Here is a 26949-nt window from a genome sequence, read left to right on the forward strand (position 1 = left end):
TATTTTCCGCACTATAAGGCGCACATAAAATCGTTGTTTTTTTTTTAAAAGCTGACTATGCGCCTTATAATCCGGTGCGCCTTATATATGGATCAATATTGAATTGCAAGGTCTCACAACTAAGAGAGGCAGCCACCGACTCCATTTTTCGCATAGAAGAAGAAGTGCGCTGTGCATACTGGGAAATATTAAACAACGATTCTCTTTTATTTGTGTTTGTATAAAGACCCTGAAATGGCTCCTATTAAGAGACACGCTTACAACGCAGAGTTTAAGCTCAAGGCGATCAGTCACGCAGTAGAACACGGAAATAGAGCAGCAGCAAGAGAGTTTAACATTAATGAATCGATGTTGCGGAAGTGGAAGACGCATGAGGATGAGCTGTTTTCGTTTTACATTTTACAGTTGTTATGTTATTGCTTTATTGTTATTGTTTTGTACTTGTTATTGTTTTTGCACATTACGAGTGTCACTATATTGCGATTGCGTTTAATGTACCATAACAGTATCAGACGTTTTTTTGCGTGTTGACTAAATGGAGGAAAAGTAAAATGTTATGCCTTGCTGTTGTTCAAAGATGTTAAAGATGTGTCACGAAAATGCTTTACCTCAGAGAAAATAATAAAACAGCTGTTTATTCATTTTGGGAGTGAATGAAGATTGTGGAAAGCTTGTTTGTTATCTATTAATAAAGTTTGACTGACCTATCTGACTGTTTTATTGACATTCCCTTTAGCGCGGCACCATCTAATGGTTGCATAACGTAACTACATCCTCTACTGTAGCCAAGTCAAGTCACATTTATTTATATGGCCCTTAATCACGAAAATGTCTCGAAGGACTGCACAGGATTACAATTACAATTTGCACAATTACCTGATCTTAAACCAGCATGCGCTTATAGCGCCTTATAATGCGGTGCGCCTTATGTATGGAAAAAGTTTTAAAATATATCATTCATTGAAGGTGCGCCTTATAACACGGTGCGCCTAATAGTGCGGAAAATACGGTAAATATATATTAATACATATAATTACTATTATTTAATTCAGTTTTTTAAATATGGAAAAAATCCTAAAAATGAGCAATAAGTGTTTTTTTTTTGTTTAATTAAAAAAGTAATCAACATTTAATCATGTAACGTTAAATACCACAATGAAAATGATAAATGGTTACTAAATATATACTAAATATATATGGTCAGTACATGAAGAGAAATAATATAACTAATCCTAAACTTTATATTTATTAAATATCAATATTAAGTCAAATAATTAGTAGAAATACGTGAATTGTCTGCCCTGCGATTGGCTGGCAACCAGTTCAGGGTGTCCCCTGCCCACTGCCCGATGATTGCTGGGATGGGCTCCAGCACCCCCGCAACCCTACTGAGGATAAGCGGTGCAGCTGATGAGATGAGATGAGATGAGACGTGAATTGTCATATAATAAAGGATTCATTAAAATACTTGTTGGTCGAGAAATCCATCCACCCATCCATTATCTGCACCGCTTATCCTCAGTAGGGTCGCGGGGGTGCTGGAGCAATCTTTGGGCAGTGGGCAGGGGACACCCTGAACTGGTTGCCAGCCAGTTGCAGGGCACACAGGGACAAACAATTCGCTCGCTCATTCACACTTAAGGACAATTTGGAACAGCCAGTTTACCTGAAATGCATGTTTTTGGAATGTGGGAGGAAACCGGAGTGCCCGGAGGAAACCCACGCAAGCACGGGGAGAACATGCAAACTCTGCACAGGAGGTTCGATTTCATGACCTCAGATCTGTACCGCACACGCACTGACCACTGCGCCGCCGTGCTGTCCTTGTCGAGAAATTATTTTTTTACATAACATGAACCTCACCTAAAAGAAGGCTGACATAATTGTCCGCCACCTTGCTGCTATGGGTACCCAAAAACATCAAAAAGGCCTAGGCAAGGAAAATGTGAAGTAAAATGTTGCGTTTTGTTCACGTTGAGTCTCCATATTTTGTATTGGTCAAATAATACGTACTGTCCCCAGAAACTTCTAGCTTCTGAATATAAAACGGTCACTGTTATTGAAAGTACTGACACTGATTATTTTTTTAACAGAAAAACAGCTTAAAAATATACTAAAGTTTCCTAGGGAAGGATGGGGGTCGCTAGGTTGTAGTTGTCCAATCCCAGTGTTTAAGGAATCCATTTATTTTTCATTTTATCCACAGAACGAGACTTGAGTACCTGTACTGAGAGGAGTGTTTTCAAGCATCCTTATCAATAATTTGTTTCGGTTTGTGTGACAGAGGAGAAAGAAAATGGAACAAAACAACCCTGCCCAAAGCCAGATGCCAAAAGACAATTTGACTGAAACAGCAGACATGCTAACATTTCAGACTACTGCACCGCAACATTCAGATACGGCATGTGAGCCCTCCACCGGGCCGCCCGCTGTCAATGCCAGGCCTCGGCGGCCCCAGAGAAGTGCCAGAGTAGAAGGTTCCGTCGACGTGTGCGAACCCAAAGCCGACCCCAAAGCCGAATCCAGGCGAGGTGACGACCAGGGCCCATTCGAGCCAGATGGCACTGCGGCCAGTCGTACCAAGGCTGCTGGCAGCCCAGCCGTCAGGCCCTCGGGAGACCGGCCAGGGCCCCTCATCAAAGGTTCGGGACGCCATGCAGTCAGGGCCGCTTCGGTGCCCCAACAGCCTTTAGGCAAGACTGTGCCCCCTCACCTCTGCCCTCACAGCCACAGAGCTCTGTCTGTCACTGGCACAGCCGACACTCAGCCGCAGAGTGTGGAAGATTTCAGGCAAGTTCGTTTTGCAAGATCGTTACATTGTTTAAATCATTATTATAATGTTCAAAACTTATGAGTTTGATATCAAAACATGTTGTATGGGGGAATATAAAAAATCTGTAACAACTAAAGACATTGGATGAGTCTGGAAGGCTGCCAGCTTTTAATTGGTCCTCCCAGAGTCTCATAAACTTGTATTATTAAAAAAAAAATCATATATATATATATATATATATATATGTATAAAATTATTTATATGGCTCAGATCATGTGAAGCATGTGTGGCGGCAACCAGGTGAGGAGTACAAGTCAGGCATGGTGTTGGGAATGTCATGGTTTGTGGCTGCATGAGTGCAACTGGAGTTGGGGATTTGCGTTGTGTAAAGTTGGCTAATGTCTAGAGGTTGCGGAAAACATGAACTCAAGCATGTACAGTTCTGTGAAAAACTTGAGCAGAGAATGATCCCCTCCCTCCAGAAACTGAGTCACAAGGCGATGTTCCAGCCAGACGATGACCACAAATACACCTCTGAGATGACAAGACTTTTCTAAAGGGGCTAAAGGTAAAGGGGGTGAACTGACCAAGTATTGCTCCAGATCTAAACCCAATAGAACATCGTTGGGGCATCCTCAAGAAGAAGGTTGAGAATCACAAGTTTTTGAATATCCCCCTGCTTAGTCATTTTGTCATGAGTGGGAAAGCATTCCAGTGGCAATTTGTGAGGCTCTGGTGAAATCCATGGCCAGGAGGATTAACGTGGTTATGAAAAATCATATTGGCCCCACAAAATATTGAACTTCATGAACTTTTACTTTTGGGTGACACACGAGTTATAAGGCACACTTTTTACGTGCGCCTTATAGTCCGGAAAACATGGTAAGTTTTATTTCATTTTTTTTATTATGATAGGTGAGGCTGTGACTCCTCTGCCTTCAATAATTGCATATCACTGCTGCAAAAAAAATAAAAAAACGTTCATGCGATTCTTTTCCAACAGGGTGCACATAATCACTTGGAATGTGGGTTCAGCCACGCCCCCTGACGACATCACTTCGTTGCTGGGTTTGAATGTAGGTGACGGGAACACAGACATGTATGTCATCGGGTGAGTGCTCGCTGCAGCAGCACTAGATTGATAATTTCGTTTTGTCCAGGTTTTAATCTTGACTCCACTCATGCTAAATCCCTAAGAAAATCAAAGGTTCTCTCGGCTTACTAGGGCTGCAACTAACCATTTTAATAGTCGCTTAGTCACTGAATATTGTAACGATTAGTCGAATAGTCAGCTATTTTTTTTCTCAAAATAAGGATCAAGTTTATTTACAGATGCGGAAAATTATAATAATCACGAGAAAAATGGCTACAATTAAAAATGCATCCGTTATCAAACATACTGCAGATTTGTACAATAATTACATAAAAATACACTCTTTAAAACCAATTAGCAGCAGTGCTTAGGCAGTAGAGACATAAAAACATAAATAAACCAAAAACATATTAAAATGCAATCAAGGAAACATTTTTATCCCTGTAAACCAAGAGCATGTTCATTATCAGCAGGAGAACATTAAATAAAACAAATATTATATGCATTTTGTGAAGTACATTCAGTGGTCAACTGCAACAAAGTTTGTAACAAAACAAACTAACGCTTTTCAACAAATTCAAATCAAACGGTTTTAACAATTGACATTTATCAATTTCAATGTTTTGAAAACTGATGTTTATTCTTCGGACTGCAGGCATTTAATTTATAAAATCCGTGTGTCGGACAGTCTGGCAACACACTCAAGCTGTTTTTTACAGAAACAATGATAGCGAAATATACATGTATGAAAATGTAAAATGTACAAAGCATGTCATCAAACCGTATCGGCTTAAACGTTACTTGAATCTTACCGAGCTAAGTCAGACTCAATTTCGTTCAACGGTCTGACGTGCTCTTTGAATGTTCGTGCGTCCCTGAGGTATTACCATTATACACAAGGTCCGCTTTGCAAACTTTGCAAGTGGTCTTCTAATTCGCCGTATTCAAGCTAAAATTCTTCCAAACTTTAGAAATTTTGGTTCCGCGTACTTGATGTTGACACCGCCATTTATGTATGTTTATGTTAGCACTTGAGACAGAGATGCTATTTCGCATGTGTAATTCTCAGCAGAGATTATATTCATGTAGCGATGCCTCACTGTTGGAAAAACGTATCTGACGACAATAGTCGACAATGGTATTTGTTGTCGATTATTTCTATTATTGATTTTTATCCACAACGTCGACTAATTGTTGCTGCCCTACTGCTTACTCTCATTGACCATTGCACATTGTGTCTTGTATCTCCAAGGCTGCAGGAAGTCAACTCTATGATCAACAAACGGCTCAAAGATGTTCTCTTCACGGACCAGTGGAGCGAGGTCTGCATGGAGAGACTCAGCCCCTTCGGATACGTGCTGGTCAGTAATAGCTTTTGGTCAGGAACATGTGCTTGCTGATTGAAATGTGGTTGGGCTTCCATTCATATGATTTTTTTTGATGGTTAATTAAGTCCACACTCACATATGTGGGTTTTTTCTGTGCTGCTGCTGCCTCTCCCTCTTTGATTCCATGCGCAACAAATAGACTGATGCTCTGTAACAAGCGTGTAATGTTTGCATGTCTGCACTCTACCAGGCTCATTGGGCACAGCTAACTTGTATTCTTATGGCCTCCTTATTTTCTCCTTTTGGATGCTTCGTGTTACAGCTTACTTATTTGTATACTCAATATATCAAGAAATACAACTACAAATTTCAACTAACACTAACAGTATGTCACACAAGTGCACAATTCTGCAGAAATTTAATTATAATGTTTGATAAAATATCACTGAAGAAACATCACTTTGACACAATGAAAAGACATATATCAATAAAGGCCATTGCTTACTGGAAAGATATCCTCTGGTCTGATGAGACAAACTTTAATTGACTAGGCTCAGATGGTGTGAAACATGTGTGGCGCAACCAGGTGAGGAGTACAAACATGTTTATTTTGTGCCTAAAGTCAAGCATGGTGTTGGGAATGTCATGGTTTGGGCTGCATGAGTGCAACTGGAATTCGGGAGTTGCATTTTATTAGGGAAACACAAACTCAATAATGTACTGTGAAAAACTTGAACAGAGAATGATCTCCTCCCTCCAGAAACCGGGTTGCAGGCCAATGTTCCAGCCTGACAATGACCCCCAAATACACTTCTAAGATGACCAAGACTTTTCTAAAGTGACTATTGGTAAAAGGGATGGACTGGCCAAGCATGTCCCCAGATCAAAATCCAATAGAACATCTTTGGGGCATCCTCAAGCGGAAGGTGGAAAAACACATGATCTTGAATATCCCCCAGCTCGGTCATGTTGTCATGGAGGAGTGGAAGAGCGTTTCAGTGGCAATTTGTGAGTCATGCATAAAGAGTGTTTTCATGCTCTTTCTCAGGTTCTTTGTTAGTGTAGACTGAAAACTGAAGGAGTAAGAAAAGTCTTGTTTCAAATAAAGGTCCAAACGCCAACTTAAAGCCCAAAAAAGATTTAAAAAAGTACCCGGTACTTGATGAATGAGCTGGCTGAGGCTGCAATCATGACTTTAAGACGAGATGGCAGCTGAGAGTGGCAAAACTTCAAGCCGTGAAGACCATTTTAAAGTCGAAATGGCACAGAAAAGTCATCAAACGGATAAAACTAAAAAAAACTCAGATAAAAAAATGTGTAATTGTAATAACAGGTCCTAAATGCATCAAGCTTTTGATCACATCAATAATTTGATAGTACTGTAAAGTGCATTCAAATATTTGCAGTAAAACAGTGGTCCCCAACATTTTCTTTACCACGGATCATTTTAATGTCTGACAATATTCTTGCGGCCTGGCCCAATAACTACATTCGAGACCAGGTGTAAACATTATTTGGCATTGAGAGCTATGGGAGCCACCAGGCTGTACTTGCCAAAGACACACCACAGGATATGGGGCCCCTACAACTCTTGTGGTTAAGCAATACACCTACCCACCCAATAATAACAATAATAATGATAATAATAATCCCAAATCCACTGTGTAATCACCAGACCACTAGGAATGGAGATAATTTAAAAAGCATTAGATTCGTTATCATCATCACACGATTTTTATTTAAATTACCAGAGAAAATGTTGGACTAGTTCTACGTTAAAAGGTTGGATGTATTTGAAGGTAATTTCTAATATGTAGCTCACAGTTGTGAAAGTATTAAACAGTTTTGCACCGACAGGCCCAAACAGGCACTGGGTTACAAACGTAAACATCCACCAAGAGTTTTTTCATGTCCTGTAGAAGATGCTTGAATTTGAGTTCCAGAGTTAGAATTACTTTGCCCATTTAAGCCTCTTCAGGATCCAGTCACTGTTTAGGCTCCACCCACAGTTTGTACAAATGCTTCATATCTAATTTACAGAAAGGCTTGAAGTCTGAATTGAAATACCCATGTTGGCAATGTCAACACAGAACGTATGGTGGGTCTTATCAGCAGCAGGAAGTAGGTGCTCAGGGATGTCAGGTCGTTAAAGCCGCAGGCTTAATAAACAGTGTGTTTAAAAATGTTTAACTTTGCCTGAGACGTGTGTACTCACACATGTTCAACAAAATGTGTTACTGAAATTTTGCTCCAGCTTATCTTAAATTTGCCATTTTGCCACTGAGTAAACAGTAACAAACTTGAGTAGAAGCAACATTCACATATCCTGTAACATATGAAGTAACAGGACATGCCATTGCAAGCATTTGGTTTCCCGTATTTCGTTGTGAAAGGATGTTTGCTGGTGCTAAGGGCACGGCGAGCAATGTAATCGACTATGCGAGCGTGAAGCGGCTGCCGAGCCAAGAGAGTGAAACAAACGTCTCCTGGGGTGCTGTTATATTTTGGGAGCAGAATGTTTCCCGTGTTGATGGGCCTTTGGCAACAATGCGTATGTCTTCTAACTCTCGTGATTGTTTCAGGGTGTATCCAAGATTTTGCTAACCCCTAAAGTTATTTTAACCATTTTGTCAGTACGACGCTAGTAGATCATATTACCTCATTGAGAGATTTGGATATTCAAGATTTACAGCCATTGTATAACCTCTAGACATTAGCCAACTTTACACAATAGGCATGTTTGCCCATTATTAACAACAGTGCAGCAATAAGTCAGGGCAGCAATGAAAAGAAAATGTTTAGAACTACAGTCACTGAGCCTTAGTTGCAATTATTATTGGATGAACTTTTAAGTGATTATGCAACAAAGTTGTACGTTCTAGCCAGCAACAACACAAGCAAGAGTGTCTTCAGTGATGTGGCAATGCGCGCATCTATTATTGGCCACAGGGCATTTCGGCTCAGATTATGCTTCATTGGCCTCCAGTTGGGATGAGTGGACCCGTGGAGATAATTAAAAGGGGGCCAAAAATTACAGTAGATGTCAATTGGGGAAATTGACCTAGCACGCAAATTCTTTGTCTTGCTCTACTTGAAACAATGCACGTGGTTTATCTACAAACCCTTTTTTTTCACTTGTTGTGGTGGTCAAAAATCTCAAAATATGCATAACATAAAGTCAATGCAAAGAAGTGAGAAAGAAAACAAATTACCTTTAGACTAAGAGACACTTACTGTGAAAGCCAACCCTTTTCCACGGTGAGGGTTGACACTAATTGGTGATGGTCAAGCAGTGGTTGAGTTCATTTACAACATTTAGTGGGCTGAAATGGCGCTTTAGGCCGATCAGCAAGCTGGGATTGAGATCATACAGCCTGTTTATTAATCTCCAGTGCTATCTTACTCATACGATTTCACAAGGAAATATTCCACTATTAATAATGTATTTGTTTTTTGTAAATGTCAATGGCTTCTGCTGTGTTGTCTTTAGGTGACCTCCCAGAGGATGCAGGGCGTGTTGCTGCTAGTTTTTGCCAAGTACTACCATCTGCCCTTCATTCGCGGCGTCCAGACGGAGACTACCCGCACCGGCCTGGGGGGTTACTGGGTGAGACATACACTTACACAGTGCAACTTTTAACACTCGGATATGAGAAAGCATTACACTGTGAAAGTGACAGATATCCCTGATTCAAACACATACATACACACTCACTGACCAATACTTTAGGTACACATCAATAGGAGCCAAAATAATGCTTGGAATATTCCGGTTAATCAAGTCTTTTGATGTGCAAAATATGATGTAAAGGTCGTAGATACTGTATATTTCTCCACCAGTGTGCTTTGAAACCTTGTCTAGTATGCTGCAGGAAAAAATACCCGTCAACCTCAGCCAATTGCTCCTTTTATTATTGATGGCAATTCCCCTTATTAAGTGACAATAACCTTACAAACACAATGTGGCACATTTTTAGTCACAGCAAAAAAAAAACTACCGTAAATTCCGGACTATAGAGCGCACCTGATTATAAGCCGCACCCATCACATTTTAGGGGGAAAACCGATTTTGTCCATACACAAGCCGCACCTGTATATAAGCAGCATTCACCCACAACAAAAAAACACGAAATTGATCCAGACCAAACTTCAAGTCCCGCGATTGAAACTAAATGTGGGGGGGATTTTGTAAGGTTTATTGTTCTATATTCTTTATCAATTATCAGTCAAATCATAATACGCTACAAAGCCAAGGGGCCGAGACACTTGCTCTCAGCCAAGAGGCCGAGTCAAGGTCCTAGCCACAGAGCCATGCAGCGATCAGTGCGAATGCACCGTTCCCGGAGGTACTGCAATGCCGGGCCGATGCGTGGAGTGGACAGAGCAAGCTCTTATTCCATCGATAGTGCACAACCCCATTTATTCCTTCATTGAAGCACACAGTCCAAAAATCACAGCAGCCAAAGTGCATGTGAAAAGGTTTAGGTACTTAAAATTTGTTGCAGACCTGCAGATTCTGGGTGCCCATTGATAGTAATCCAAGGAAAAAAAGTGTATATTTCCAAAGGTAAGGGTAGGAAAAATATATATCCATTATTGTCCGCCATGTCCACAAAAACTCACCTTTACTGGTCCCCACTTTCCCATCAGCCCGCGTTTGCTCTGCCTCTCTATTTTAATTTGCTCGTGCAGAATAAGTGTCTCAAATAAATACAAATAAATACATTACAAAAATATACAGTTGCAAATACATATTACACATATTTACAAAGAAAGACGGTACATCGAGAGAGTTTTCATAGCTTTAATAATAATAATATAACTTTCATACTAAACCGTGCCTTTGGGAGGTAGCCTCACGCTACTAACGACACGCTCGCATACCTGCATATTAGTCTGTTAAGGACATAAATGCCGTATTTGTTAGAATCACGGCAGACCATCCGCTTCTTCCTCCTTGTTAAGGACATCTAAGTTGACTTTCTCAATGTCGGTAAGAAACCTTATTATGATGACGTCATTCCACGCTCCCTTACTTCAATACACCCCAGCAATATACCCGTTTGCTTTTGACCTGGAGGCTGCGTCATGAGCCTTGTTTTGTGCAATTTGCACGATAAGGGTATGTTTACGCTCAGAAGTTGTGATCTTCCTCGCCGCATATATTCCACCGGTCTAAATCTTACCTTACATACTCGACCGCTGCTGGCGGCCGTTAAAAAAACTACATAGATTGGCCGCATCTCTGAATCAGCCGCAGGGTTGAAAATTTGGGAAAAAAAGTAGCGGCTTATAGTCCGGAATTTACGGTATGTAGAATACTGTGACGATGTTAGCAAATTATAATGACCTTTTTGTTTGCTACCACTGAGACCATTCTGATTAGAGCCAAAATGGGCAAGATCGGTCTAACAATAAATAATTTTAAATGATCAAACACTGTATGAAACATGGGTAAAACATAGAAGTTGATCTTCCAGAATTAAGAAAACTAATTCTGAAAATTAGCTAAAATACCCAAACATATCAGACAATGTTGCTCATTATCCATTGCAATATCATGTTGCAAAAGTATCTGTTCAACAAGTAATAGAGTTAATAATGGTTGAAGGGATCATTTTTACAAGAAAAATGCCAAAAAATAACTACTACTTTTGATCTATTTTTTTTTAAATCTAGGCTCCAAAACTTGTCTTGGCAATTTACCTGTTAAAATGTAATATATGAATACATTTTATTTTTTTATTTTTTGTAAATTCCAATGTATTAATGTAGTGTAATGAATTATTACTATTTACATTTTCTACTGGCAGTGTTCCTCAAGGTTTATTTTCTTTGAAAAAACTGTGCCATGGCTTAAAAAAGGCTGCGAAACATTGCAATAGATAGATCAATTTGGCCTCCAAAAAACAGGTGACCTACCATTTGCTAATGGTTGTGGAAATGGTTTACAGTCCTGATCAAAACATCTTCAGTTCCAGGTAAAAAGGGACAGATGGATATGTTAACTCTTTCAGCTGATTTCAATATTCCATATTTATGCAAACAAATATCCCGAATTAGCTCTGCATACAGTGAACCAAGCTACCTGGTTACAACTTAACTGCTCATAAGATACAAACCTGTGGCTATAACTTTTGTTTTTTATCCCTCGCGCAGTGTTTTTCAACCTTTTTTGATCTGCTGATGACTGGCAGAAAGCAAAGATACCGAACAATGCCGTGCTTTTTTGCATGGATAAACTTGTCGTGTCGTATCGCTAATGTTTGGAAAGTAAAGCAAACCAAAACTAAGCAAAAGGTAGACTAAAGAAAGAATGAATTGCCCTGCACATTTTAATCATGCAATTACATGCAGATAATTTGTTTGCATTGTCCTAAAGGACTGCAGCCAGCTTACGCAACCCCGACTTGTACGCTAAATCCTGCTGTTGTCTGGAGTGCATGACATCCGTCAGCACATTCTGCAAGCTTTACGCACCCGGGACTTTTTAGTGATTCAATGAAGCGGGGCCTCAGGAAGAGCGGGAGACAGGCCACAAGCCCAGCCCCCCCTGCTACTGGAAACTTTTACTTTGGTGAAAGTATTCTTTGACACATAGATTCAGATTCAGATTCAGATTCAGATTTACTTTATTGTCAATCGTATACACGTGTATACAGAACGAAATGTCGATACATCTGACCCGCACAGTTTCTTTGAACGTCAGCGGGATAGATAAGGTTAACCATGTCTTCGTCAGAATTTTAGCGCAGCAGTTCGTCATCTCGCGGTTCAATGCCACTCCCAGTTCTTAAATGGTCCAGTTTATTGTCCAGAGAGCGAACGTTGGAGAATGGATGGGAGAGGCGTTTAGCCTTTAGCCTAGCTGTTAGCCCGGCCCGACAACCTTGCTTCCTCGTCCGGCGGTCACGCCGCTGTCTTGCCACTCTGCTTCGCTGCTTTGTAGGCCGCTGGGTCTTGTTGACATAGCAGTCTGTGGCTAATAAACACTCCCGAGTGGTCGTAGCACCGAGCGCTTGATGTCTGGATGATCGCATATCCAGCAAAAAAAACTGCGATCGTATCTTAAATATATTACATAGAACCCCTTACAAAAAGAATGCAATAACCAGGCTTGGGCAAGCCCTCACTCAGACATTTTATTCTGTAGAAAAAAACTTGGATCGCAAACATAAAACAATCGTAAGGTCATTCCAAAGTGCAACATATTGGCATTCACAAACACGAAAAGAAATAAAAAAACATTGCAACGGTCAGTAAATGCTACCTTTCAAGAGCAAGTGCAGGGAAATAAATATGGAATCACTCCATTCTGAAAAAAAAATACATGGAAGTATGAAAAACAGACCAAGAAATAACAAACAAAACATATCACTAGTATTTTGTTGCACCACCTTTGGCTTTTATGACAGCTTGCAGGCATGGACTTGATGAGTGACAAACAGTATTCTTCTGGTGCCAACTCTCTTTGATTGCAGTTTTCAGATCATCTTTGCAGGTCAGGGCCTTGCTGTGGACAATTGTTTTCAATTTCCACCTCCGGTTTTCAATAGGGTTGAGATCTGGACTATTTTTATTGAATTGATTTATATATATTTTCCATCCTTTTCGCAGGGAAACAAAGGTGGAGTGAGCGCCCGCATGTCAGTGTTCGGTCACACTATCTGCTTCCTCAACTGTCACCTGCCAGCTCACATGGAGAACTCCGATCAGCGCATGGAAGATTTTGAGAGCATCCTGCAACAGCAGCAGTTTGAGGGCCAGGCAACTTCTGGTGTTCTTGACCACGAGTAGGTCACCAGAAAACTCACTCACACTTTTTAGATTAAGGTTTTGTTTGGAATGAATTTGGAAAATAACGTTTAATAATGTAAACTAATAATCATCAGAAATGTCTGTCATTTTTTTAATTGAATAACAGTGTGGTGTTCTGGCTCGGGGATCTCAATTTCCGCATTGATGACTTGGAAATGCAAGTTGTAAAAACAGCCATTGATAATAACAAGCTGTCCACTTTGTGGGAAAAAGATCAGGTAAGACACCTTTTTAAATGAATGTAGATTTGATCAGAGTATTGAACAAACATACAAGAATGTAGGAGAATGTTTCATTAACTCATCCGGTGAAGGAAACTACTGATATTGGAATGATGTCAGGCCGCCTGATTTGAAGGTACATGTATTTGTCTATGTTATTTTCTCTGATGAAAGTCTCTGGTCCCCTCGTGTGGCTTTTTAAAGAATTACAAAGGAGTAAACTACATACAGACGCTGCACTACTTACGAACGAGACGATCTATCGTAAGTTGAATTTGTTCGTAAATTGCTCCAGTGCTATATTTTTTTTATGAAATGTATGTTTAAGGTTTATATAAGTATGTTTAAGGCTTGTATAAGTAACCTGTATTGTTTTAAAACTGAAAAATAAACGGTTACTAAAATAATATGCTCTATAACGTTACAAAGCAGACTGAATGATAAAGCATAGTATTGTAAAACAAAGCTACACGTTAAGCGTTGACATTCTGTGGTCTCTGAAGCCCTTTCAGACTCCTCATAAGGGCTCATACCTGTCAACCTCCAGGGCTCCATGCCCTTACAAACGATCATATTTTCCCTTACAAAATACAAAATAATCTTACACCATATTTTTTTTCAAACGTGTTTTTGTAGTGTAACATGTTATATTGTACATGTGTTTCGTTATATCATATATATTGTTAATTAACAATTTGTTGTGAGATACTGAGTTGCTCGACATGAATGAGGTTTATTATAAAAAAAGTTCCAAAATGAAGTAGCTTAGACGTTGACTGTAGAAGGAAAAAAATACATGCAAATGTAATTAAGTAGAATAATACATTTTCTTATTCAATTTATTAATTCATTTTCTGCATTAAATTATTGTTGGTAATATACTGATTAAAGGGATAACCACAAACCTGTCTTTTTTCATTTTCTCCTTTTATACTTCCTTTTTTTCTTAACTTCTTTATACAACATAATAATTCGTAATATAATGCATCAAAGCAAGTGAGCCGTTTGAGAGCAGGCTCTCTTTAATGAGTTGAGCCGAAAAAGACGGCTCTCTAAAAAGAGACGAGACTTCCTTTCACTACACAACTCGAACTCGTTTGACTTGATTGATTTGCTTTTTCATAATAGTCGGTGTATACCGGATGGTACCAATAATTGACAAATTTGCGTTTTTTCCGTACCGATTTTCTCGTCTTAAAATGCATAATAAACGTACTTTGTACGGCAAAAACGTACAGGTTGACAGGTATGAGGGCTACATAAATAAACATGACTTGACTTGACTAAAAGATAAATAAAATTAAGTATAACTTACTTTTGGAAGATTTAGGCGACTTCCTCCTCTGTGGTAAATAGTGGACGGAAAAAAAAGCGATCCAACCTTTTTCTCAACTGCATTAAGCTTTCTTATTCCACATACTCATTTCAAAAGAAACAGCTCGCCTATTCTTTGTAGCTTTACACCAACCATATCGAATGGATGCACAAGATATTAAACAAAAAAAACTTCAAAGTTCTTAGCGTGCTAGAGATACAGTGCAGTGTGTATATACACAAACCAGGAAGTAGAAGCAGGATTTCTTCTTCGGGGTGGATGCCATGTGGCGAAAAGAAGCACTACAGCAAAACATGCACAAAATACAAAATCTAACTTACAGTAATGTCCGGATATTTTTCGAAATCCCGAAAAAAATGCTTGTATGTACCGTTGTTTGTAACTCGAATGTTCATAAGTAGGGGAGCGTCTGTAATTAGAATTAGAATTGTCTTCTTGTCATTGATAACAATGTCATGAACATTGTTCACAACTAGGTTAGAAGTGGCACTCCAGGAGATTGATTACTTATCAAAGATTTAAAAGAGAAAAATTAAATTGAGAAGTGTTTGGATAAATGGGCAATATTTACAAGGTAGGGCTTTTATACTGGCCGAATTTGGAGGTGAATAAAAACAATAGTGCAATGAAAGACTGCAAACATGAATCCCAATAAGCAGGTCCTGATTCAACTCAGAATAACGCCTATGTGTTCACGAACACAAGCTGTTTTATTACCAAGAAGATAAGACTGCATTATCATAATCATATAATAATTATTCATATGTTATAATAATAACAATAATAATGATAATAACTAGTATCAATTCACAACTTTTTTTTTTAAATAGTAAAAGGTTTATAGATCATCCATCAAAATGTAATGATAATGTGGTCAACTGATGAGAAGTAAATACATAATTATCAGAATACATCATAAATTTAATTCTGGATGGAAAGTTTTTAACTTCAGCCACTGTTCATATTTCGCTTCACTGTGAGTCAGTGCGCAAAATACCTTCACTTAAACTTGATACTTTTTTACAGAAAAAACTGAGCATATCCATGCTGGTGCTGGGAGGATGACCACACATTATAGCTTACACATATGCAAGAATCAGCAAGTTTGATCATTGTTGCATTTGATTCAATGCAGCTAAAATGAGGGATAATATCTGTTGATGATAAACAAGTCTTGGAATTGGCTTGTAAAATTTTTGTTCAATATAACCACTGTAAAATATCATATCAACCTAATACACCGCAGCTATGCCGCCATGCCGCAAGTCACGGTAGCCGAGCGAAAGAGGTGGGGGCGTCTTTTAGGGTCAACATTTGACTATTACTTAAATCATATACAAGAACATTAAAAAAATTACATAAAAAGCGCAGAAAAACAATACTGTACCACCTATTACCTCTGTATTATTAATTTAAATTCAGATTTTTTATGTTTTTATTACTGTTGCATCTCATTGAATATTGATACAGCTCTTGAATTGGATGGCATCCATTTTGTTAACATCGTGTCAAGAGAGTGTATGATTGTGGTTGAACCAGAAATGCAACAATATGATAATTTGTTTCAGCTTAACATCGCGAAGGACAGTGAAACGGTGTTGGAAGGATTCCGAGAGGGGCCCCTGAAGTTCCCCCCCACATACAAGTTCGATGTTGGAACAAACGTATATGACACAAGGTTGGTGACGAGCGTCCAGCTGTACAGAGTACAGAGGACAGAAAACATGAAGGAAAACAACATATTAAAATGTAATGAATTATCAAAGGTTTGGAAGAAGGCTACATGACACAGCTTGTGTGCAGCTGTTCAGTATTGCTGGGAGGAATCACAGAGATTGTATACCTTTCAACGTACGCGTTTGCGTTTTCCCTGTATTTTTAGATGTTATTTCCATATTTTTAGATTTTATACCCTGTCTAACAATTTTTATCTTGGAACCTTATTTAAAAAAAACTATCTTGTCTTGCCCATTTTGCCTCTAAACCGGATTCACTTACTGGTACCCTATGACAACGTATTCATAGAATGCTAATATTGTCAGGGAAGTCTACATGGTCTGTTTTGCTGTGAGTGAATAGCTGCCTCGTTGTGTTTGTAAGTTGTGTTTTCACTTAATAAGGAGGATTTGCAACCGTCAATAAGGGGAGCAAAGGGAGATTGACAGGTATGAGATCGAGATGATTTGTAAGCACTCACTGTGAACTTAAAATGAAAGGTACTGTAACTTAAATAAATTTACACACAAAAACATTTTACAGCACAATTTTTTCCTTGTAGTAGTTTGCATGTGCAAATTGGTAGAGCTAATGCTGGCAGTGAGCAACCATGAGCGGTCTAGACCAGTCTCTAGTGGTAGCCTCTGAGATAGCTCATAAACTGGATTTTCCTTTGTATAGCGAGCAAGATTTGTTTCGTACACAAAACAGAATATACCGAAATTCTCATGTTCAGAGATGTTGGTATAAAGAGTGTTTCATAGTACGATTTTGAACGTATGATCTGAGAAGTCCTTTTCTGTCCTCCTCCAGCGGAAAGAAACGTAAACCGGCTTGGACGGATCGTATTCTGTGGCGTATGCGGACCACGGGGCCCGCCGCCAGTCCTAACAAGCGCAGTTCGGTTCCAGGCATGACCAGCGGCACTAAAGTGACGCAGCACAACTACAGGAGTCACATGGAATTTCTAGTCAGCGACCACAAACCCGTTTCTTCCATCTTCACACTGCAGGTGAGAGTCTGTGGGAAGGATATAACTGCTATACCCTAATTTTTGTTAAGGATCGGCGTTCATTACTCGATCTATATTCATCGAACAAATAAAAAAAGAAATACATGGGAATTGGTTATTTAGGGGTGCATTAAGATAGTCCAATCTGATCATAGTGTTAACTAAAACGTGACAGTGGATTTGTTAAATGTTAAACAAAGATGAACACACACACAATAATGATAAAAAGAATAATAACAATTGCCATCATCGTAATGATTATTATTATTATTATAACACTTAACTAATAGTAATGATAAATGTCAATTATCACTGTTAGTCTTAGTTTTTAATACAATGCTATAAATGGATTGTTACCCAAATGGCAGAAGATTTTACTCATTTGAAACTTCATTTTTCTTATTTTGCTATGTGTTTCAATTAGCTTCCAAGTAAAATAACAAAAATAATCCTTAAAATTAGAAAAATTGTGTAGCATGCAAATAACTGATTATCTTTAGTATCAGAAAATCATACTTAAAAGGGACATAGATAGACAGACAGACAGACAGACAGACAGATCATTTATTTATCCCCGTAGGGAAATTCACACTTCCAGCAGTATCTTTGTGTTGAAAATAAAACAATAATACAGTAAAAGGAATATTATTTATAAATACCCAATGTAACATGTTGATAAAGAGTATTAAGATAGTGCTACATAAAATACAAACTGTAATAAAAATACGGTAATATGCAATGAGGGGGTGTGGTTTAATGTGGGCTTTTACACCCCCGGGTGGAGTTAAAGAGCCTCATGGCATGAGGAAGAGATGATCTCCTGGAACAAGACTGTGACAGCAGTCTGTCGCTGAAGCTGCTCTTCCATTTGGAGATAATGCTGTGTAGTGGATGTGATGAATTGTCCATGATTGGCCGCAGCTTTTTCAGTGCCCGTCTCTCAGCTACAGTTGTCAGGCTGTCCAGCTCTGTGCCCACAACAGAGCTTGCTTTCCTCACCAGTTTATTAAGACGAGAGGCATCCTTCTTCTTGGCGCTGCCTCCCCAACACGCTGCCACATAGAAGAGGGCGCTTGCCACAACAGTCTAGTAGAACACAATAGAACACTCATAATACACAGAATTGAGTATTATTGAGCACCTCCTAGTTATAAAAAAACACTTATTAAAAATAAACTATTTTAATTTGGATTATAAACAAAAATACACCAACTATCATGAAAACATGCATTTTAAAAAAATATCCGCTGGTCGGGAACTTTATATTTCCGGTAATTTTACACAACATAAGGCTCATGCAGAGGAAGTTGACAAGATTGTCCGCCTTCTTAATGCTACAGTTTCTTCCAAAAACAGTTATTTGTATTCTTCCTTGTGCTTTGGAGCACCCGTTTTTGGTTGCACTAAGCAACATCTAGTGGTCAAATGGTACAGTGTCCGTTTAAAATCCGCTGAAATATCTACCATCTGACACATAAAAAGATTTTGCTTTTTTATTCTTTTTTTTTTTTGGTAAAGTGAAAATAAACTATCCTTTAAAATAGTTGAAATTAAATTGAATGGCAGTGAGCATTTGATCTTTTAATTTTTAAAACAAATTTTTAGGATCCGATAAACATCCACTAGCTGACATATTACAAGAATTTTTTCATCGTTTAAGTCAGTACTTTTTTTGCAGTGGAAAGATTATGTCAAGGCCAGAACAGGAAGAGGACCCAGATGCGTATTGTTTACTCACAAGTTTATTGAGATATAGAGGAAAAACACACGCTAGCGATCCGATGCTCGCTGGACGAGGGAAGTAAGCCGCTCACGGGATCAGAGCGTGTTTGGAATGCGGAAGTGGATCTTCCATAGCGGAAGATTGTAGCGTGGTCAAACGGGAAAAAGGTGTCCATAGCCGGAGCGGGGGATCAGAGTGTGGTCGGTCGTCAAAAACGGGTCGTCAGCCGGGACAGGCGATCAGAACATGGTCGGTGGTCAAAAACGGGTCGTTAGCCGGGATGGGAGATCAGAACGTGGTAGGTGGTCAAAAACGGGTCGTAGCCGGAGACAAACGGGGAATCAGGAACAAACGAGTGGGATACGGATGAAAAAAACGAGACCGACAGGAGTCAGAGTCAAAGTGCTTGCTTGTGTAAACAGAGGTTCGCTGGTGGACTGACAAAGGGCGACTGAGAGCACTGAGCTTAAATAGAAGAGGGAACCAATTAGGTAACCAGCAGCAGCTGGCGCCAAACAAGCGGGCACAGGTGGGTGCAATGAGTAATCATGACAGCTTATAATACATGCGAAATGTAGGAAAAAATATACCGTTATCCTGTATAAAATTGTATATTAGCAGGATGTTAATGGTTATCAGCATATGCAGTACAAACAGTTATAAACCATTCCTACTTTTGATGTCGTATTGTCTGGCAATTTCAATGTTTAAAGGTGGGGTGCATCGTGCATCACCCATACCCCGAGAAAGATGGAAAAAATAAGAGTTTGTCCGAGCACAACTAAGAAATTCAGGTGTTTGCACGCGCATCATGAACAAGTTGACAGAGGCTGAATGATAACACAAGGCAGGAGATGACGGCCGCGAGTAAAAAGTTAAAAAATTTGGAAAGCTCAAATAATTGTCTTTTTGTTAATTAAAAGATGTGATTTTGAATCAAATTTGATATACTACATAAAGTGTATAAAACCCACACATGCATTTCTTGTTTAAACGAATAGTTGTGATCCATCCATGATCCCAATTCCTCTGCAGTTCCCTTACAAGGTGGACATTCCCCTGGTCACAGTCTTGGTAGAGGATGAGTGGAATAGTGTTGCTGAAGCCATCGTCAAGTTCAGGCTTGCACCAAACTATTCTCGCAGCTCCTGGGACTGGATAGGACTATATAAGGTACACATGTTTAGTCTGAGTAACAAACTTGGTTTACCAGCCATTAGTGACTCGTTTGGTGCTGTCTCAGGTGGGCTTCAAGCACTACAAGGACTATGTAGGCTACGTGTGGGCCAAACAGGAAGAAGCTGATTATCATCGACAAGAACAGCAGGTAATGTGGCGGAGTGTTGTGAAAACTTGTGCTCACATTTAATGTATATATCCCCACTTTTCTTTTTTAGGTCACCTTTACAGAAGAGGAACTGCCCAAAGGCTCGGGAGATTTTATCCTGGGTTACTATAGCAACAACATGAGCACTCTTGTGGGTGTAACGGAACCTTTTCAGGTAATCACCAACTCATTCAAAAACTTTCTGGGACCTTAAGCCCCGCACACACCAAACTGCGCCGTTTTTAGCTTTTCTCCTGGTTGTCTAGTGTAAGGGTCGGCCTGAAATTCAGCCGGGTTATTTTATCTTAAATGCTCACTACACAAAAAATAAGAACCGGAAAGCTCAATATTTTCGTTTTACTCACCAGTGAGCTTATGTGTGACGCACTGGTCTTAACTTCTTGGAACAAGGTAATGTTTGCAAAAGTGATTTTAGCCAAAAAAGGACAAGTCACAGCAACCTAATGGCCCAGCTTAAGTCTAATATCTGAGAGGTCCAATCTAACACTAAGTCACGTTCCTTTTTAGATCATGTGACCATTCAAGATGGTGACCAAAGATTCAGTTAGAAATTACAAAGACGAGCACAAATATACTACTGTGCCGGAAAAAAAATCCAAATGAGGGCTACTTCGCGTTAAATGTGAGCCCTGTATTTCCAAACAGCAGTCCTAGTTTGCAACACTAATATGATGAAGTTTGTGTTGTTATTGGTGGTCGTTGTGGTACCAGACCAAATTGCATTCGCTTGTTATTGTTCCTTGAGGATTAAAGGAAACTTTAGCAAACTGACCAACGATCTGGAAAGAGAAGTGTATCGTTTTTGATAGAGTGTTTTCCCTGCTCTTCAATTTGGATGCATAAATTGAGGACTTGCTTTGTGGGTGAAAATTTGAAATATCATGAGTATGTTGTAATTATACAAAAAGGACTTTTGCTCGTGGTATTATGTTAAGTGTTAGAAAAAACATTGAATATTTTTTTTTCTCTAAAAGAGTATCATAAATGTTTCCAGACGTAACTGTGGTGTTTTGCTTTTAGTATGCATGTGTTGTTGAAAAGAGCAGCCTGCTTTTTTTCTCACAACGCCACCAAAAAAAAAAGAAGGAATAAGCTTCACCGTATTCAATGCTGCAATGTTTCAAATAGAGCAAAAAAGTAGCGACATTTTAGTAGGTTTATGTGAATCTGTGTCTTTGCCACAGTTGCAGACCACTTTATCACACCATTCACACCTGGAATTTTCATTTTCTGGTGGTAAAGTCCACACCGCGCTGAGCTTCCTGTTTGCCTCTGTCATTTTTAGCTTCTAGTAGGGGTAGGCGAATTGCTCTGGCGGTATAAAACTCTCCTTGGCCTTCTCTTCTGCCTGGCAGGCTGGATGCAGGAGAACAGCCAGTGGCCAGGTTGGGAGAGGGGCCGGCCAAGTAAGCATAAAAGTATCTGTGCGTCACACACTCAATAAACTTGGAGAGTTGCAGAGAGTTGCACTGGCTGAGCGAGAGAGAGGGACTGCGCTTTAAATGCAGAGAAGCTTTAAAAAAAATGGTTTAATAGCAATGTATTGTTCTCAGGACAATAGTATCATAGTGCAGGTACAGCACATTTGCTTAACACGGAAAAGGTCACCGCTTCGAGACTGGGTGGAACTATTTGTTGGCCTGGAGAGGAATGGGCGCCACCATAGACACACCACAGGAAATGGTGCCCCTACGATCCTAGAGGTTAAGGGATCCACCCCAAAAAAAACCACTTGCTAAGTATCCATAATATAGATATTTGGATCCATCCACCCACCCCTAGTAAATGGTAAAGGGTCTGCATTTATATAGAGCTTTTCAAGTCACTGAAGACCTCCAAAAGCACTTTTACAATGTGCTCCGCGCTTACCTGTTTACACACACACATACTGGTATAGCGATAGCCTGCCTTAAAGGGTAATACACCATGCCTGTAGAAAAACAGAATACGTCTGTCCTATCCTGCCGACCTTAAGATCATAGTGATAAGCGCCGCTTAAGAAACTAGAAGCCTGGAACCAGCAAGAAAGTTTGAAATATATAAAAGTAATGTCAGGCGATGGAAAAAGGATACGTCACTGGAAATTGCTCCTCAGGTTATGTTAGGTGTTGGGTTTGGTCCCCACCACTGCCCCAACCAAACTTACTCCCTTGCTTGACCTAACAGTGCTTCTCCTTCACCTCAAATGCAGATCCAGCTTCCAACATCCGGCAATGAAGCCAGCTCCTCCGATAGCTCCGACCTCAGCTCCGAGGATGACAGCACGGTCGACCTGGCAAAGTCCGGATCACGTAGTCCCAGTCCCCATAAGACCAAACATTACCATCGTCGCAAAGGCCCCGGTCACAGTCGCAGTCCCCCGCAGGAGAAGGCCTCACACATCACTGGCGAGGCTTCTCCCTCCCTCGTTCCATCTGAGGGCGAGTCTGTGAAGCGGCCAGCAGAGAGCGCCACACTGCCAAATTTCGAGGAGAGCAACAACCAAAAAGAGGACACTGGTGCCTGACAAGTGAAAACTGGGTTTCACTTGTTTGACATTAACCACTGGAGTGTTGTTGACTTTGAGTTGTGCTGTTTGGGATACAATTTTGAGAGATCTATAACTTTTCTCATTATGTGTTGCATTTTCTTAGTCAATAACCATTGGAGTACAATTGTTGTTAACAAAACAAGGGCATTTTCTCAAGTCATAAGCTTGAGATACTGTTTTGGCACGGTTGTTTAAGGTCTAGATAAAAAAAAAGATGCCATCCCCCTTCTCTATATCAGTGGTCCTCAACTGGTCTTACTCGAGGACCCACCATTCCACTCTAATGACAAGATGCCACCCACAAGAAAAAATGTCCATTTCTCAAATTTATCAAATTAAGGGATTTTGCAATTTAAAGCAGAAAAAAATATTATATATTCACCTTTTCCCCCAAAACAAAGTGACCAGAAAAAAACTAAATAATTTCAAGTATGTATGTACTCTCATATACAGTAAGCTTGCATTGCGTATAAGCGACCACATAAAACTAATTTAAAATAGCCACATAATAAAATAAATTAAAGTATTTCAGTGGCTGACACTATTTTTTCATTTAGCAATCATTGCTGTCTTCGTTTTAGTCACTGTTGTCGTTACTGTTTTCCACTTTACATATCACCAACCTTTTGAGAAAAATTATGGGCAGAAAAAGTGAGTAAAACGAACAAAATCACAATAAAATGAAATATACTCCCTCTGATGACTGAAAAGGAAATGTGATCGAGCAGAACATTATCACCATCTACTCATAAGAAGTGTTTTCAGGTTTTTTTTTCCGGAGCGTTATTTTCCGAAGGCAAAGTCGGTGACCCAAAGGTGGGTCGCGACCCACCAGTTGATAAACACTGTTGTCTATGATCACAGTGAGACAATAGTGGCTCTTCTGGATGGCTAACCTTAAAATTTAAAAGAGTGTAAGACTCTTACAGGTGGTCTTGAGTAGGACTCCCCCTGCTTGCAGCCGTGTCAGTTTTATCTATGCACATGTCAGTGCAAAAAGTCGGGGTCCTTTAAATAGACCACCACCGAGGATTGCAGAGTTTGTGAGAGGATCAATCTCAGCTGACACAGCACAGCTGTCCTGCCAGAGCTGCGGGGCAGTTGATATTGTCAAGCTAATCATGACGGCCATAAACCATCGCAATGTTTTAAGCAATTTGGGTAAAGAAGAAGAACAAATTAGCAGAAATCCTTTTCCTACTATATTAAGCTGTCTATTGACTAGTGGAAATTTACATGGCAATTCCTCTATGTCAGCCATGTCAAAAATACGGCTCACAGGCCAGATCCGGCCTGCTGATGATTTAATCTGGCCCGCCATAAATTTCTAAATATGTCAAAAAATAGAAAAGACCCAGAGACTTACCTATCATAGTTATATTTTTTTTAATAGAAATAAATGTATACTAAAGGCTCTCTCTGGTCGCAGGAGGCTAGTGTTGAGTTCGTAAAGCATGCTAAGTGGGTTCAGGTGTAAAACTGCATTCACTCCACTGTTAAAATTAACCAGTTGACACTTTCAATGCCAAACACGACAAAAATGCCTCCATTGTTTGTGAATAAAAACATACATGCTGACCTTTTCACGTTAAAGCGGTTGATTTGATCACAGACTTAATATTCATGCGCAAAACACAATCCGTCTCCGGAATATATACAAAAGAAAATAACAAGATGTGCTTGTTAAAAAGCAGAAGTTACAAACTTTTACCAAAACATAAGTCAAATGCGATCGTCGGAGGGCTTTATTCACGCACAAAGACTTAGTCTCGCTTCAAAATAAAGCAGCCATAGAAAAAAATACTAGTCTCGAGTCAAGATTTTTTGTCATGTTGTTGTTTATATTAGAAAAAGTTGCAGATTTAGTTTGAAGCAGTAGATGTTTTCAAAGGGGCAAAAAGCAGTAGTCGAATGTTGGTAGGTATGTAATTGGGTTAGGCTTGGAAAAGATACCTTGTCGTCCGTGAATACAATATGTAGGGTAGGCTACCAAAGTAATCCGTATGATAAAGCATAATACTGAAAAACAAAGCTAAACATTTGGAGTGGACATTTTTTCACGGATCAGGCCCACCTCAGAACAGATAGTCTGGATCCGGCCCCAGAGCCAAACTGAGTTTGACTTCCCTACTCTATGTAGAGCAACAATAAGGCTTTGCTTTTTGCCATCAGGAACTACAATCGTAGCACACGACATTACTATGAAATTGTGGTGTGATAATTGATATTCTCTGGTCCAGTAGAATTTCACATCTTTAGTGTCCTCTCCAGTGACTGTGTTGTCTTTGCAATGGTTCTCCCTCCTGATCAAAACGATTTGTTGGCAGGTTAGTAGAGGTGTGACGTTTAACACACCGACCCACTTTAACTCATAGAGTAGGACAGTTTTGTGTAGCCGTTACCTCAGCGTGGACATCTAAGATTTGACGTGTATGTACGTGTGTGTATGCGTGTTTTTCAAAATGCTGTTTGTGACGACTGCGTATGTTTGCATGTTGTGGACATACTCTACATTCCGGTACTGTGATATTTGTGCCGTCAAGTGCTGTTTTGGACTCGTTGTCACTTGTGAACGTGGTTAGGGAATTAGACAAGACAGTTCCAAATGTATATTCTGTGTAAGCGTTAGGTGAAGAAGTCTACAAAAAAGGCACAACTGCATAAGTCTGAAGATTTGAATGATACCACAGTTTAACAACATAAAGGAAGATAATAGTGGATCTATGTTTATAATAAGATGTAAAAATTATAATAATGTGAAGTGAATTAGATGAATATATGTCATGATCTGTGATCTATTAGAAAATATCTGTCCTCAGATCGTTATTGGTTTTGTGTGTTTCTGGATTGGAATAGAATAATATATATAAGAAGGATAAAAAAACAAAGTATTACATATAACCATATAGACAATCTATGCCACAAAGTTTATTTTCTTTAAATTATGTATTTATTTTCTTATTCAGATAAACTATGTTTGTGTAAGCCTGAATTCTGCTCACCAGTGAGCCAGCTTCATTTCAGAATCATTGAAAATTGGTTTTGGTAATGTTAAAAGCTTGATTTGTCAAGTTGATTTTAAACAGAGATTTCAATAAAATATTGTTTTATTCTATGATGTGTATCAAAAATTATTGAGTCATCAATGAAGAAAATAATTTGCCTTTGAGAAAATTGGTGGCCACAACGATTCTTAATGGCAAAATGGAGATAATGCATCATTTAAGTGATGTTGAACCGCATACTTTCTCTCTCTTTATTTCTCTCTGTTTTTTCTCTTTTCCCCGCTTTGCCTCTTATTCTTTTCTCTCTCTCTCTCTTTCATTCTCTTTCTCTTTTATCTTCCTTTTTTTCTGTCATTCTCATTTTTGCTTCTATTTGGCTCTCTCATTCTTTCCTTCTCTTTTTTTCTCTACCCCAATTTGTAATAGTGTCCCCTCTTCCAATGGATTTTACAATACAGTAAAGACTTATTAGTTTTGGCTTTGTCCTGATGAAGCTGGTGACAAACATACCAAACGTGTGTCATTTAAACAAAGTAGTTGTTTTGACTGATACAGATTAGACAATAATTGAGAGGGTTCGGTCTTTTTTTTATGTCGATCCAGCTATCTACCATGGTCATATCCCTCGAGAGGGGTGACCAACAGCAAGTCAAACACATACAAAACACAAATAAAATAAAAAGGGGAAAAAGTAGCAAGAAAAATAAAACGCAAAATTTTGGGACCATGGCCAACCCAAATGCCCAAACACCCACAAGTTAAGCACCCAAGTAGGTCATGCTTTCGTCCCTCCAGATGAAACGGGACACAAGAAAGTGGCCATGTCAGTCGGGTCAGGGTGACACAACATACTCTTCGGTTCAACAGCAGGGCCCGACAGCTTTCACTGGTTTACCCCTGCCGCATCATATGGTGCCCTGCCCATCCCTTAGAACGCGTCCAAACATCCTACTATCCTTTCACAACACCGCTCCACTCATTCCTATCACCAACAAGAGCTCGAGCTTCCATTATATTTAGACATCTTTCCTGCAGTGCCCTCATAA

General features: G+C 39.4%; 1 protein-coding gene across 1 annotated transcript in view; it reads left to right on the forward strand.

The window, feature by feature from the left end:
- The window catches only part of inpp5jb (inositol polyphosphate-5-phosphatase Jb), a 40042-nt gene extending 14029 nt beyond the window's left edge, over nucleotides 1–26013 (forward strand). Inside the window, exons 2-13 of the mRNA XM_088335806.1 lie at nucleotides 2285–2790; nucleotides 3777–3884; nucleotides 5119–5227; nucleotides 8685–8801; nucleotides 12812–12987; nucleotides 13119–13230; nucleotides 16138–16247; nucleotides 17099–17297; nucleotides 20056–20193; nucleotides 20264–20347; nucleotides 20418–20522; nucleotides 22560–26013. Of these exons, the coding sequence (XP_088191932.1) occupies nucleotides 2297–2790; nucleotides 3777–3884; nucleotides 5119–5227; nucleotides 8685–8801; nucleotides 12812–12987; nucleotides 13119–13230; nucleotides 16138–16247; nucleotides 17099–17297; nucleotides 20056–20193; nucleotides 20264–20347; nucleotides 20418–20522; nucleotides 22560–22874 (2067 nt within the window). The 5' untranslated portion in view covers nucleotides 2285–2296 and the 3' untranslated portion in view covers nucleotides 22875–26013. The remainder of the gene's footprint in view (nucleotides 1–2284; nucleotides 2791–3776; nucleotides 3885–5118; nucleotides 5228–8684; nucleotides 8802–12811; nucleotides 12988–13118; nucleotides 13231–16137; nucleotides 16248–17098; nucleotides 17298–20055; nucleotides 20194–20263; nucleotides 20348–20417; nucleotides 20523–22559) is intronic.
- Nucleotides 26014–26949: the final 936 nt, after the last annotated feature.

Source organism: Urocampus carinirostris, chromosome 5 (assembly GCF_059441175.1).
Source record: "Urocampus carinirostris isolate Australia breed hairy pipefish chromosome 5, RoL_Ucar_1.0, whole genome shotgun sequence".
Lineage (NCBI taxonomy): Eukaryota > Metazoa > Chordata > Actinopteri > Syngnathiformes > Syngnathidae > Urocampus > Urocampus carinirostris.